Genomic DNA, 14,340 nt, shown 5'->3' with positions numbered 1-14,340 from the left:
CACGCACAAGGGTTAGGGTTAAATTTAAAAACTGTACTTTTGAGTTAAAATATATATTTATAATTTTAATAAATGACAAATTAAAAAGACATGAACATTTTTTTGTATCGAAAAAATATTGAACCGTGACACCAAAGTATCGAACCGTGAATTTTGTGTATCGTTGCACCCCTAATATATATATATATATATATATATATATATATATATATATATATATATATATATACGTACATACATACATAAGCTGGGGTCCTCTACCGTCTGTATCTGGAAGTCCCACAGGATCTTAGCTCGGTCATTCCCCATCACCCTTGGGGGCATCTCCCATTTTGACCTCAGGACTTCCAGGTAATATTTGCCACAGATGTTCCTGTACACTATACAGGCAAGGGATACATGAAACACCACTTGGTTATGGCGTTCCATGTATCCCTTGCCTGCTAGCATCTTGCACCCTGCTGTTATGTGCTGGATTGTCTCAAACCCTTGAGGAGTTTGCCCCCTCACATATGCTAATGTGCCACAAACAGGACTTTAATATCACCAACCATTCCCATGTTATTACGGTGTATCCATATAAATGGTTCACCCTGTATATGTCTATGAAGTAATTTTAAGATGAGCTACTAAACAACAGTTACCCAGTGTACTTCATAAAACTAGTGCCTATCGCACTTTGGTAATATAATGTAGATATAATATGTCCAAAATTAAATTCATTGTATTAATAAATGATATGTATTTAATCCATTATATCTCACTGTGAGGCAGTTGTCATCGCCCATTTAAACATTGAGGAGAGTTCATGTTAAAGTTTCAACATTAACTTTTAACCCATGAACTTCCCAAGAGACATCTACTGAACATCCTGATGCAGTCATGTGACAAGTGAGTGTAAACATCGGCTTGTTCCAGCTGTGGGAGTTCACAGCAGCACTGAGCTCAGCCTTTTAACATCCAGGATCTGTCAAGGCAGGGTGGCCAGTGTGTTTGCATAGCGGATGAAAAAGCAGGAACGGGAGAACAAAAAGTGAGCTGTTTATTTGGCTGATAGGAAAAAAAAACACAAAACAAATACAAGGGAAACTGGGGCATAACTAAACAAGAAACTAAATTGGGGAAAGCTAACACTAACTACAAAAACTATGACATGAGAACATGAACATGAGCAGGAGCATGAAAAACTCTAAGACCTGACATGACATGAAGAAATACAAACAGATGAACCGACACTGAACAAATGGAGCCAGAGGACTTCAATACATAGGAGAGCAGTGAAGGAAGTGGAAACACCTGGGGAAAAACAGCTGACACAAATGAATATGGTTGTGTCCTCCTGAGGACCCGGCCTTCGCGGTCTACGTGGGCCGGGTCCTCAGAAGGTCGGGTAGGCCGGAAGTAAACTGCTGTGAAATTGGACGGTCTAGCCTTCTGATTAGCGTCACCGCTGTCTCGGTGGAGTTTAATAAACTCAGCCGTCTGCTCCTTGCTATCTAAAATATAACAGGACACTGGCGTAAATTCTCGACTGTCTCATACTTCTCTTTAATCAGTTTTCTGTTTGACGTTTAGTCAGCTGTGTAAAAACCAAGGAGGAACCCACCCGGGTGGTTAATAAAGTTTTATTTTATCTAATCTAATAACTTTAATCTCAGCCAAACCGATTTACTCACAAACAAACAAAACACTGAAAAAAGCCCAACAATAATATTTTTAGGTTGTCTAAGTAACTTATATATCACGTTTAACCTGAGTAGCGAAAGTCCGCGGTGATCTGAAAATGATGTGCCGGGAGTTGTGCCGTTCTCGGCCGCATCAGTAACCCTCGAGCTCCCGGCTAGCTATCGAGCTGGTGGGTAGCAGACGTCTCCGAAAACGTCGAAGCACTTTTGCAAATATGCGATATCTTGATAAACCGAGCAGATATTTGATGTTTACACAGCTACTTTCTCGCCTGAAAATATGTTAAAAGTTTATTTTGTGACCCAGAAAGATTAGTAAGCGTAATCTTAAAACTTAGTAGCGGCCGCCATTATTGGAAACTGGAGTTTGGCTGGGCCGCGCTATGAATTCTGGGATGTGGTAGGCCACGAAGGACACACCCGACCCATCCTTCAAATTCGGGGAAAAGGAGGACGCATTTGTCGGCTGCATTCGGAGGGGTCTACGAATTTGGACAGCCTTCGGCGCGTCGCTGTGACGTAATCGGTCTACAAATGCGGCCTCAGGAGGATGCAGCCCATGAATTTGGACACGACCTATTATGCCACAGGGGAAGCAAAACTAAACACACTGAACAGGGAAACCAGACCTTTAAAATAAAACAAGAAACCTGGAGAGACATGAACTGGGACACGCAAGCTTGAGACAAGAGACAGAGAGAAGGAGAAGGACACAGAGGAGAGAGACACAAGGGGAACCTTTATAGACAAGGAGATAACACATGAAAAAAAGGAAAAAGACTCATAAACAACGAGACATGGACAACAACATAAACTAGACTAAACTTCAACTAAGACGAGCTAATAATAACCCCAGAACTTAACATTATCTCATAAGAGAAAAAAAAAAACACAATAACTCAAAATGCTGGGTCAAGGACGCAGGCCCAACACAGGATCTGGATCAGGACCAATCAGAAGTCAAGGATGATCATGGAGGTCAATAACCTGTCGGTCAGTCCGAGTCACCGTGGAAACTACCTGAGAAGATAAACCAGACCCCACTGTGACTGCTGAACAACCCTTCATCCTCTCTGTGGTGTCACTTCCTTCTCTTAAATGTTTATCGTTGGTATTGAGATGGACATTTACCTTAAGCCAGGGCTTTTCACTCACTTGGCAGTACATTAAATTTATTACACGAAGACAGTTGGAAACAATCTCATTGGTAGGAACTCAGAGAATATCTTTCTCTTAAATTGAATGGAGACATTTCTCTGTGGGAAACATGTTTGCTACACCACTAACAATCAGAACTTTGTATACAAACACTTCTCAGCACTATTAAAACAGCAGACTGTGTCTCACCTAATGAGTCCAGGCAATGCTGATGAAGGCTTCACCTTCATATTTGGACCTGGCAGATCTGCGTCTGCGAGCACCTGCAGGACAAGTCTAAAGACAACGAGAGACAAAGTCCAGACTTTAGAAGATCAACACTGATCCTTTCATTCAGGACTGAATCTGCTGAGAACATTTGAGTTTTTGTGTCAGAATAGAAACAAGAATAAGTGAAAATAACCTGTTTAATGATCGTAACAGAAGAGAGATACATTTGATTGTGTGTGATGTGTTTGGTAACAAAGCTGTACCGGGACACAGTTGTTCTGTTTGGGGCACAGGTGCAGTTCGCAGTGCAGGAAAACTTCACCAGAGCTACCAGTAAACTGGAACATACTGAAGGAGAAGTAGTTGGAGGTTCCCAGTCCGTTGTCCTCCACCTGCACCGTCTGGTCAGCAGGGTTGGCACAGCTGCTCACAGACAGGAAAACACACTTTGTTCAGGAGTCCATGAGAGAGATCAAAACCACATGACTCTCTGAGTCTGTCTCACCCGTTTATGATCAGGTCGTATCTCGGAGTGCTGTTAGTTGATGGCTGGTCAGTTGCCCAGCAGGAGTCGGTTACCATGACGACCACGTCGCCATCCAGCCCATCAGTCTTCAGCTGCACCCTGATCTTCTGGATCAGCTGCACTTCAGTGCTGGACTGCACAGCTTGTGTGTGTCCAACATCAGTGGTCGCACACATGGTGAGAGTGTAATCCCAAACTCCAGATGTGATGTGCTGGATCACAGAGCTGCAGAACACAAACACACTTCAGGTTTCTCTGACTCACAAACCTCATGAGAAGCTTCACATCTTAAAGTAATTCAACCACACACCTGTCTCTGATCCTGAAGGTGGCAGTCTTGATGTCTGCTTGTGTTTGGACGCAGGAGAAGTCGATGAAGACTTGGTCGTGACCATTGATGATGTCAGAGGAGCTGCTCTGGGTCATGATGGTGTTTTTGTAGATCACTTGGCTGTTGTTGGTCTGCAGAGTCACACAATCAGATGTTGTTACTGACTGTTAACATCTGACAATTCACTTTATTAATCCCAAAGTGCATTGAATCAGTTTTATTCAATTAGAAAAAGTGAATGTAAATCATGCTCTGTTTGCTTTATTTGCACAGACACATGAAGCCACGTTAACTTTATTTTCAGTCTCTTTACAGTGATTTTAATCTGAGAACATCAACACTTTGAAGATGATGGACCTCTAACTCAGACGTATGAAGTTAAGTAAGTTAAGTTAAGAAAGTGTCCTTGTTTTTTCAGTCCAATGTTTATGACATCTTGTCACTGATTATAATCACAGATTTCATCAGAAACAATCTGCTAAATAGACACGTCAAAAACATCAAACTCATTCACTTTGTTCTTAAAAGCAACAACAGCAGCTTTAGTCTCCTTTCTGTCTCTGCCTTTGACCGCTCGTGTCACGCAGACGAGTCGAGCACATCAAATGAAGTCACATTATTTTGACACAGCACAAACATTAGAGAGTTTCTTCCTGTACTGAATCAAACTCCTACTCTGATGTTTCTGTGTATGAACTACACAGATCGTCAACGTGATGAGAAGCCTCAGAGCTCAGAGGTGAAGCTGATCCCACAGAAAGATCTCAAACTGCAGCAGAGCAGGAGAAGCTCAGCAGATGATGGAAGATGTTTGGCTGCTTGTAGAAGGTAAAGAGGAGGAGATGAAACCCACCGTGACCACCGTCCCACAGCTGTTGCTGCTGTTGAAGCTGAAGGTCACCATGTGGGTGAGCTCGTCCACCTGACCCCTGCAGGTCGGGTCGTTGAGGTGTAAGGCAGAGTAGTCGATGCCTTTGTCCGCCAGGAGACAACCGACCAGAGTGACTGAAGCAGAGTCCTGCATGCAGACTGTTGCATCACCTGAACATCACAATATCAGTCAGAAAAATCACAGTTAGAAGTTTTCCTCCATTATTCAGCCCTGTTGTCATGGTGATGTCACAGCTGTCGTACCAAAAGAGTTGTTTGCTTGGTACTTGGAGGCAAAAATGTCCCGACAGAAGCAGCGAGTGTCACCACCGACCGTCTTCTCACCACAGAACTCGTGATCGCTGCAGGTCCTGTCCTGACAGAAGGCCTCAGAGGCTACAGAGGAACACACTGATGTATTATCCTGAAAACATGGGAGCTCTAAAACTCCAGAGTTCAGGTCTTTAACAAAGGAGAGCTTATTAATGTCTTATTAAGGTCTTAATAAGGTCTTACAGCAGCCGGTCTTTGATGTCCAGCCATCCAGAGCGTGGTTGTGTTGACTGCAGGCTCTGGCGTAGGCCTTCAGGAACTGACAGTTGAGTCCGTCCACTGCAGGATATTTACACAAAGTGTCGGTGCAGGCGGTTATGTAGGGCTCTGGGTCAATGTCACTGTTACAGGAGGAGAAGGGCGCCTCCTTCAGGAGATTACAGCTGTACCACAGACATAAGAAGAAGTTGAAGATAATAAAATGATCATCTGTAATCAGATGTGTTATCTTCTATCTGTGCTGCAGTTATATGTGATGTACCACAGAGATCAAGGTACAACACAGATGTTTCCTACTGTGTGGATCTGCTTACCGTTCAGTCACACTGGTGCAGTTGATCGTGCTGTCAGCAGTCTCACTGTACTGCATCTCACAGCTAGGGGGCGACAAACAACAAAGTTCAGGCTCATTCATACAAACAGAATATCTGCAACATCAGCAGCAGCAGTCAGAGGGACTCGGAGCTTGTGATGAGGTCTTACCTGGTGGAGCTGTACTCAGAGAGTCTCAGGTCACTCAGAGAGCTGCTGGAGTTTCCACACAGACCCTCCACAGATGAACCAGCAGGTCCTGCACAGGATCAGGACAGAATGAGTCAGATCAGCATCAATATTTAAACTGGACACACACAACAGCTCAATAAATAACAGCACAGTTTACAGTTTATGTTACATGAATTAAACTTTATCTTCTGCACCTTCTAAGAGGATCTGTGCGGTGTTGCCATCAAAGAAGACAGAGATGATGAGGTTGGAGAGCGACAGCTTGGCAGTGACTCCAGTTTGGTCCTTAGAGAGCTGCACACCATGAACCAGCTGAGGTGAGCTGCTGAGGGTCAGCGTGGAGTCGTCCAGCTGCATCACAGCAGAGACAAAGTGGAGGAAACACTGAGTGAAACATGTCAAACACACAAACAGGCTGATTTCACAGCAACAACCACTGAGTTCAGCAGCTCTGAAAGAACTGCTTCTAACAGCCCTGAGAAGAACGATGCGAGGAGACACAGCAGAGGATGAGGGAGGACTTTGGATCAGACTCCACTCTGACACATGAACTGTGGCTGTAGGTCGCTTACCTGAACTCTCCCACCTTGTTCCAGGTGAATGTCATGCCCGTCCACACGCAGCGTCACACTGTCCAAAAAGCTCACATCTTTACGACGTCTGTCCCTGAAGTTCCCCAGAACAAGGAAATCTGGGAGTAACGGAGTCGAGAACAGAGAGTACGCACAGCGATCCTGGATGGAGTTAATCTGGCCGTGGACGTCAATGACAGTGGGGCCGGTCACAGTGCAGGTGGAGGCCAACATGGTGTCCAACACGCAGCTGACAAATGCAGAAAATTCCGCTTCATTCAACTTTATGTTCACCAAATCACAACAGCAGTCACCTCAACGTAAATATTAGAGAGAAAACGCAACAATCATATGACCCCCTGTGTGCAACCACTTTGGCAACAGTGGGAATGAAAAATGGTCAGGAAGAAACTCTTGTGGATTTTTTGGGATGACACGTATACCTATATACACGATATATCGATCTGCACTGAGTAAATATCCTGTAAGACTCTTAAGCAAAAGATGTTTTGCTCTCTCCCCAGATTATTGAGCCGGTACAGTAACAGGGCAGTTAATGCCAGGTAGAGACGAACAACTCCATTTCCAGGTCCAATAACTAACTCCCCCCACACAGCACACACTCTACATTTGTTATGCAGCATATCCAAAGTATGTCTTTTAAAGAAACCAATAGTGAACACATCACAATAACATCACCTTAAGGATCATTACAATACTATATAATCATACACACACACATAAACTATATACTTAGACTGGAGTGTTTATGTAGAAAAGTCAGTGTTTGCATGGACTACATTACCAAGCAGCCTTTGTGCAGTTGTGGGATTCGCTCCTGAGCTGGAGAGCCTGACTTAGTTACTGGGCTGATGATGCTGGAGAGAGCTGCTGGGAACCAAAGCGAATAATCCATCCTGTTTATTATGAATGGTGTGCGTCACATAAACATGAGTTCATGTTCCATGTTTAAGATGCTGCACCCTACTACTTTTGTGCATATTGGTTCTAGCTCGTTGTATATAGTGTATTACCTTTTTTATTTTGTATTTCTTTACTTAATATTCTTGGTATACTTGGGCTGGTTTCAGTCTTTATGCAAATGTACTGTTTATAAGATTGGAGAAACCTGCAGTCAGCTGAGACTGAAGAAGTCACTTGGAGGAGTGATGAAACGTTTCTGCCACTGAAAATGCTATGTCCAGATGAACAGAATTAGCATTTGGAGATTCTTGGTATACTGTTTGTGTTTATCTATCTATACCTACCTGCCTACCCTACCCTACCTTTGGAATATGTGCTAATTAGTGATAGATTCTGGCATTGTTCCTTTAGTGTTCCTGGTCAATTGACCGGTCTGTTTTAACAGCTCTTAAATTAGCATATCAAACATTTTTCACCGTGACATTCAGTTCAGTGGGTTTTTCAGTGGTCGTTTAGTCAACTGGGTGGGGGGAATAAATGAATTCCCATTCATTTCCTATGGCAGTGACTTTTGATCGGGAACACCACAGATGTAACAAGATAGATTAGAACACTCAAAATTCAATGAACGAGGTAATCATCACTTTTATATGCTAAAGTTCATAGTGTGGAAGAAATTATTGTCGTTTATTATTGTTCGATACATATGCGTACCGAACCGAAAGCACTGTATCGAACGGTTCAATATCGATACGAATATCGTTGCACCCCTAATTATATATCTATATATATATATATATATATATATATATATATATATATATATATATATATATATAATGTGAAAAAAAAATCCATGAATTCACATGGTATGATTTGTAAAGAATTTATTCGTAAATTAGGGTGGAAAATAAGTATTTGGTCACCTCAAACAAGGAAAATCTCTGGCTCTCACAGACCTGTAACGTCTTCTGTAAGAAGCTTTTCTGTCCCCCACTCGTTACCTGTATGAATGGCACCTGTTTGAACTCATCATCTGTATAAAAGACACCTGTCCACAGCCTCAAACAGTCAGACTCCAAACTCCGCCATGGCCAAGACCAAAGAGCTTTCGAAGGACACCAGGAAAAGTATTGTAGACCTGCACCAGACTGGGAAGAGTGAATCTACAATAGGCAAGCAGCTTGGTGTGAAAAAATCAACTGTGGGAGCAATCATCAGAAAATGGAAGACATACAAGACCACTGATAATCTCCCTCGATCTGGGGCTCCACGCAAGATCTCATCCCGTGGGGTCAAAATGATCATGAGAACGGTGAGCAAAGATCCCAGAACCACACGGGGGGACCTGGTGAATGACCTGCAGAGAGCTGGGACCAAAGTAACAAAGGTCACCATCAGTAACACACTACAACGGCAGGGAATCAAATCCCGCAGTGCCAGACGTGTTCCGCTGCTGAAGCCAGTGCATGTCCAGGCCCGTCTGAAGTTTGCCAGAGAGCACATGGATGATACAGCAGAGGATTGGGAGAATGTCATGTGGTCAGATGAAACCAAAGTAGAACTTTTTGGTATAAACTCAACTCGTCGTGTTTGGAGGAAGAAGAATACTGAGTTGCATCCCAAGAACACCATACCTACTGTGAAGCATGGGGGTGGAAACATCATGCTATGGGGCTGTTTTTCTGCCAAGGGGACAGGACGACTGATCCGTGTTAAGGACAGAATGAATGGGGCCATGTATCGTGAGATTTTGAGCCAAAACCTCCTTCCATCAGTGAGAACTTTGAAGATGAAACGAGGCTGGGTCTTCCAACATGACAATGATCCAAAACACACCGCCCGGGCAACAAAGGAGTGGCTCCGTAAGAAGCATTTGAAAGTCCTGGAGTGGCCTAGCCAGTCTCCAGACCTCAACCCCATAGAAAATCTGTGGCGGGAGTTGAAAGTCCGTGTTGCTCGGCGACAGCCCCAAAACATCACTGCTCTCGAGAAGATCTGCATGGAGGAATGGGCCAAAATACCAGCTACTGTGTGTGCAAACCTGGTAAAGACCTATAGTAAACGTTTGACCTCTGTTATTGCCAACAAAGGTTATGTTGGGCTGAGTCATCAGTGACTTCTGCAACTCATTCTATTCGATTCATAAGATCCTGATTTTATCAATCCCTGATTCAAATTGATTCGATTCAATTTTGACTCAGACAGTCACAAATAGTTCTGTGAGCATCGCAGCAGATGTGTCAAAGTGACTGAGAATAAAACTCAGAAAAACATGAAGGAGATTTTCCTGGCCTGGCTTTTTACAGCAGATGACCTTAAAAATATTCTGCAGTAGATCAAACACTAAAGAAAACCACAAATCAACATTCACATGGTTTTCAGCACCTGATGCTGCTGAAGTGGAGCAGATTGATTTGCTATGTGTTGTCTTGCTGTTCATATAATTCTGTTTATTAAACTCTGTCATCACAGCGTTTTTTTGAAATACAAAGAGGATATATTTACATGCCGTTGCCTTGACAACGCTCCAGCGCACCACAGCTGGAGGTGTTGAGGTGTGCAGTCTCATTACAGGTGAAGCTGAAACAGGTTTGTGGAGAGTTGATCACTGTACCAGGTCGATACATCTGACCTGAGGATTGAAGAAGAGTTTATTTTAGTTTAAACACTAACAGATCACCTTTCTGTCGTGTTTTTTAAAAAACTCATAAATATTGTGTTTTACATCTGATTGCTCCAATGGCTTTATGACATCCTCCACACTATGCTGACCCCCTGAATGGCCCACTGAATGACCAAATGAAAGATCCAATTTTAAGACCTACTGAACAACCCACTGAGCTGAATTTGGTTGTGAAAAATGTTTCTTATGTTAATTTAAGAGCTGTTAAAGCCGAATGGTCACTTGTGACCGGTAACACTACAGTAAGGGGTGCACACAACAGAGGGTATTAACAACTGTGAGCACAAACATCTCTGTAACATTCAAATAGTTACATTTTACAGAATCCCAAAGTCAAGTTTGGAGCTTTAGATTCACTTACCTGAGTGTCTGCATCCACTGATGTCCAAGAAACCTCGAGATGAGGAAGTAAGATTGACTGTATCAACTGTGGTTCCACCAACCTGAAGCTCATACACCTGGACAGAAACAAACACAATCAATGTTATGACCACAAAGCAGACAGGTCAAGATGAAAACAATAATTTTTGTCTATTTCATGTAGTATGTAAACATGGCCAGGGTGAAGGGAGTATCTGCCATCAAACAAGAAGACAGCCGCATGTAGCTATGATGAGGTTTGCTAGTTCACCTTACATGCATTAATGTAATAACGTGGTTAGCCTACTCAACGTAAATTACACACGAACAACATTAAGCTACTCACGCAGAGAAGAACGGCTGCTGCTGCATCATCATCCTCATCATTTCTGCTACACTGGCAGGGCTAGGGGCCAGGACTCTCCTCTTCGGGGTTTTTTGGGGGATATTGCTAACTCCGGGTCCGATAACAGGCAACCCACCCGCAGTAGATGCGCTCGGTGTGAGATCTCGCAGCAAGCTATCATATGGCGCATTTCTGGGCTTTTAAAAAAAACGCTATGCGTCGCCAGGTGTTTCATCGGATTTGTTACCTCCTTTGACAGTATCACAGTATCAGCTTAAAGCACTTGTTGCTGCTGAGTTTGCATATTTTGCTGTGAAGTACAGCCAGACTTTTGACCGCTTCGCCTTGGACTTTTTTAATCTGTAGCTCTGCTCTAAAAGAACGTACGTACCTGGGCCCGCCTACTATCCTCGGAAACGTAAAATGATTGGCTAGAATCTAAAGTGTATCACAGCTCAGGAAAAAAAAGCACCGAAATAAAGCACCGAAATGTGCGCTGCTTTTCGGTCTGGTTACTACCGTTTATGTCAGAACCGGTGCCATCATGGCACCGGACACCGGTACCCATCCCTATTGGTGATATAGGTTACAAGCAAGTCTGGCGCTGAACAGAAATTGTCGCGCTATGCTCCTTTGTTTATTGTGCATAAATAGTGAATTGTCCTGACACAATATTGCGTTTCGCTTCTGTTATTATGGTACATTGACAAAAACATATACTTTTATTCACAGGATAAAACAGGTTTTTTGTATCACCAGTTGCCCAGTACGATTACAGCATACAGTATTATTGTCACTGCTACATTTCTGTGATGCTACCAGAAATTATTTCCACTGCTAATTAATTACCGTTGAGCTTAAAGGTCCTATTAATAAACGGTTAACGAATCTGTATTTATGAAGACAATTTGTGAGACTGGTAAACTTACGATACGCACGATGGTCTTTCGTTCTACACGGTGCATTTCAAGGTCCTGTACCCATCCGTCGGTAAACTGTACCTGGGCTTGTTGCAGTGACCTGAAGTTACTAAACTTCATGAGTGTATGCACTCACTCCAAGAACCGTATAATTATAAATATGCATATAAATATGCTAAGATGAGATAGTTGACTTCATCTAACTAGCAAATGTTGTCCAGGCTACGTTGGTGATACAGTTTTTTTTAATGTGTATGATATTTTTGTCATGCGATTTTAAAGCCAGTCCTACAACCGCATCCAAGAATAACATGCAGCTTATCTCAGAACTGTCGGTGAAAATTATTCTTGGAGCTAGGTTTAATTGAGCTGCATTTTAAAGAGGTGCAATTTCAAAATTTGTGTATATTTTCTAAGTTCACTATTTTGTCATGTGTTGAGAAAAACACAGATTTTAAAATTACATGGTCTAATATTTACATTTAGCATAACTGCAACATTATTTTTTTCGTTTTTTTTTTTTTTTAAAGACTCGAAAGGACTTGAAATTCAAAATTTCAGACTTGTGACTTTACTCGGACTTTTACACCAGTGACTTGAGACTCGACTCTGACTTGCCTGACATTACTTGAGGCTTGACTTATGACTTGAGGATAAAGACTTGAGACTTACTTGAGACTTGCAAAACAATGACTTGGTCCCACCTCTGGTGGATAGTTGTTTACAAACACTCAGAGACTCACCACTGGATCAGAGGTGTCCAACACCAGAGCTGCTTGTGAGCTGCTCCCAAAGTTTAAAGGATAGAAACCAAACTGTAACCAGCAAACAGAAAAGTTTCAGACACTGTCAGGAAGTTTCCTCTAAAAGCTTTTACAAAACTGTTTGATGTGATAAAACCTTAAATTTTATTTTTGGTTTTCAGTGTTTATACAATTAATTTGAGGTAAAACATTAAAAAGTGACACCAGTCAGATTTAACAATGTGATAAAGAAAAACACTCACACGAAGAAAACTTAGCAAAAAATAGCATTCCAAACTGTTCTGAATGGTTGGAAAATTTTGACGAACATAATCCACATCACCAGTGGAAGGTTGTAGCATTATGAAAAATTGAAATTGCTCTGCTCCCAGTAAACGCTCCACAACACAGTCGCCTCCAGTTTCAGGACTGAAAAAGCCGTTGAAACAGACGGTAACATTTCCAGATGTTATGTTCACCTGTGGAAAATCAGAGACACAACGAGTCAAACATCAACATCTTTTGTGCTTTGAGTCATTTACAGCTGAACTGTTGGTGTCAGAGCTGCTCAGGTTTCAGTCAGAGCTCTCACTCTGCTTCAGGAAGCTGCATCAGGTGATGTCCACATACTCAGCATCACTGCAGAGGACATTAATGAGACTCTGAGCTTAAAGCCAGCTGCCCTCTGAGGGCCTGAACCCGTGAACAGAGAGTGTGTGACCTTCATTAACTGCTGATGTTCACTCAGTCTGCAAACATGATCTCTGCCACAGGTGGAGACTAAACAGCCACAGTGATGGAAACACAAAGATCTGCTAAAACATCAGGCTTCATCCTACTCACATAGAGCTGCTCGTACTGCTGTCCATAATACGTGATGGGACATGAGCTGATGTTGACCACTGAAGACTCAGTGAATGTCTGAGCACCTGAAGACACAGAGACACATGAGAGCTGTGAGCTACAGTCTGTTAGCTGGTCGGACAAACAGGGAGAGCTGCAGGCTGAAAAACTGCCTTCATGAATGGATTAAACAGCGTTTGTTCACCAATCAGTGTAAAGCTTTACTATGACATCATCAGTTAGCTTTCTTGGAAACAAAGATAACAGGAAACGACAGCTTGATAGACTTCTGGATACTGAAGGTAATAAAACTGCAAAGATGAGAAGTTCAATTGAAAAGGGCTTTTTGTTTTGCTTTATTGTTAAACAATAATAAAAAAGAAAAAGATAAAACTTTGCTGACGATGTCAGATTATTTGTACTTAAAGCTTTCTTCATCGTCACTCTCATGTTTTTGTACTCGAGTATTTTGAGGACACTTGCAAAATGGCTGCCAGGTGTGTGCGTTTACCTGTCAGTGCAATGAGAGCACACAGGCAGAGCAGAGGGCGGAGCATGTTGGAGAGGGCCAATCAGCTGACAGATCCCTGAAACACAAACACATTTTGAGAAAACTGCATGAAATTCTAACATTTATAGTCAGTTTATTTATACTTTGAACTTTTCTGTAAAGTTTAACTTCACAAATATAAAGTTTGAAGCCTTCACCATCCAGAGAATACAACATGATCATGTGTTGTAAGCCGGTTTGTATTAAGTTCACTTCACTTGTAGTGTATGGACTCATCAAACCCAACATTATTTCTGTTTTGACTTACAGAGTTCAGTATTTGCCCCGAGCATAAACATAAACATGAGCTTTGTTTCTGTGGAAAACCAACCTGTGCTGTTTGTGATTCTGCTGAAAACAAGACAAAAATCAGTTATTGAAGTGTTTAATGTGTCAAATTATACACAAACACAAAGTCACAGCAGTGATACAAAGACAAACTTATAGATGGCATAAAACATTATCAGCTCTATATAACATCACACATTAACAACATCCAAAAAACTTTATTCTGTAAAAACACAAAAACCCTGTCATGTGACGCTGTGTTCGGACTCTTT

The 14,340-nt window shown here is 42.2% G+C and overlaps 1 protein-coding gene across 1 annotated transcript; it reads right to left on the bottom strand.

The window, feature by feature from the left end:
- Positions 1 to 1,046: 1,046 nt before the first annotated feature.
- LOC146673617 (alpha-tectorin-like) lies at positions 1,047 to 13,305 on the bottom strand. Its single transcript, XM_085390487.1, has 17 exons — positions 13,231 to 13,305; positions 12,651 to 12,866; positions 12,388 to 12,459; positions 10,380 to 10,476; positions 9,841 to 9,967; positions 6,409 to 6,658; positions 6,031 to 6,187; positions 5,816 to 5,903; positions 5,647 to 5,709; positions 5,297 to 5,496; positions 5,045 to 5,176; positions 4,764 to 4,951; positions 3,890 to 4,041; positions 3,559 to 3,804; positions 3,317 to 3,476; positions 3,033 to 3,119; positions 1,047 to 2,705 (listed from the first exon to the last, which is right to left on the bottom strand). Exons 2-16 carry the CDS (start codon positions 12,747 to 12,749, stop codon positions 3,033 to 3,035), a joined length of 2,118 nt encoding a protein of 705 aa, XP_085246613.1. The 5' UTR covers positions 12,750 to 12,866; positions 13,231 to 13,305; the 3' UTR covers positions 1,047 to 2,705.
- Between the last annotated feature and the right edge of the window lie 1,035 nt (positions 13,306 to 14,340).

This window comes from Rhamphochromis longiceps, linkage group LG3 (assembly GCF_057381845.1).
Source record: "Rhamphochromis longiceps isolate RC_006_pf linkage group LG3, R_longiceps_female_GT1.1, whole genome shotgun sequence".
NCBI lineage: Eukaryota > Metazoa > Chordata > Actinopteri > Cichliformes > Cichlidae > Rhamphochromis > Rhamphochromis longiceps.
The sequence above is the reverse complement of the archived record's forward strand: the minus strand, read 5'-3'. Positions and strand labels throughout refer to the sequence as shown.

Bases quoted from the DNA above. Each gene is read 5' to 3' on its own strand.
- LOC146673617 (XM_085390487.1), bottom strand. From the start codon at position 12,749: ATGCTACAACCTTCCACTGGTGATGTGGATTATGTTCGTCAAAATTTT. The intron at 5,710-5,815 runs GTAAGACCTCAT...GTCGCCCCCTAG, and splicing joins TCTGAGTACAGCTCCACCAG to CTGTGAGATGCAGTACAGTG. The intron at 3,120-3,316 runs GTACAGCTTTGT...CGTTGTCTTTAG, and splicing joins AACAGAACAACTGTGTCCCG to ACTTGTCCTGCAGGTGCTCG.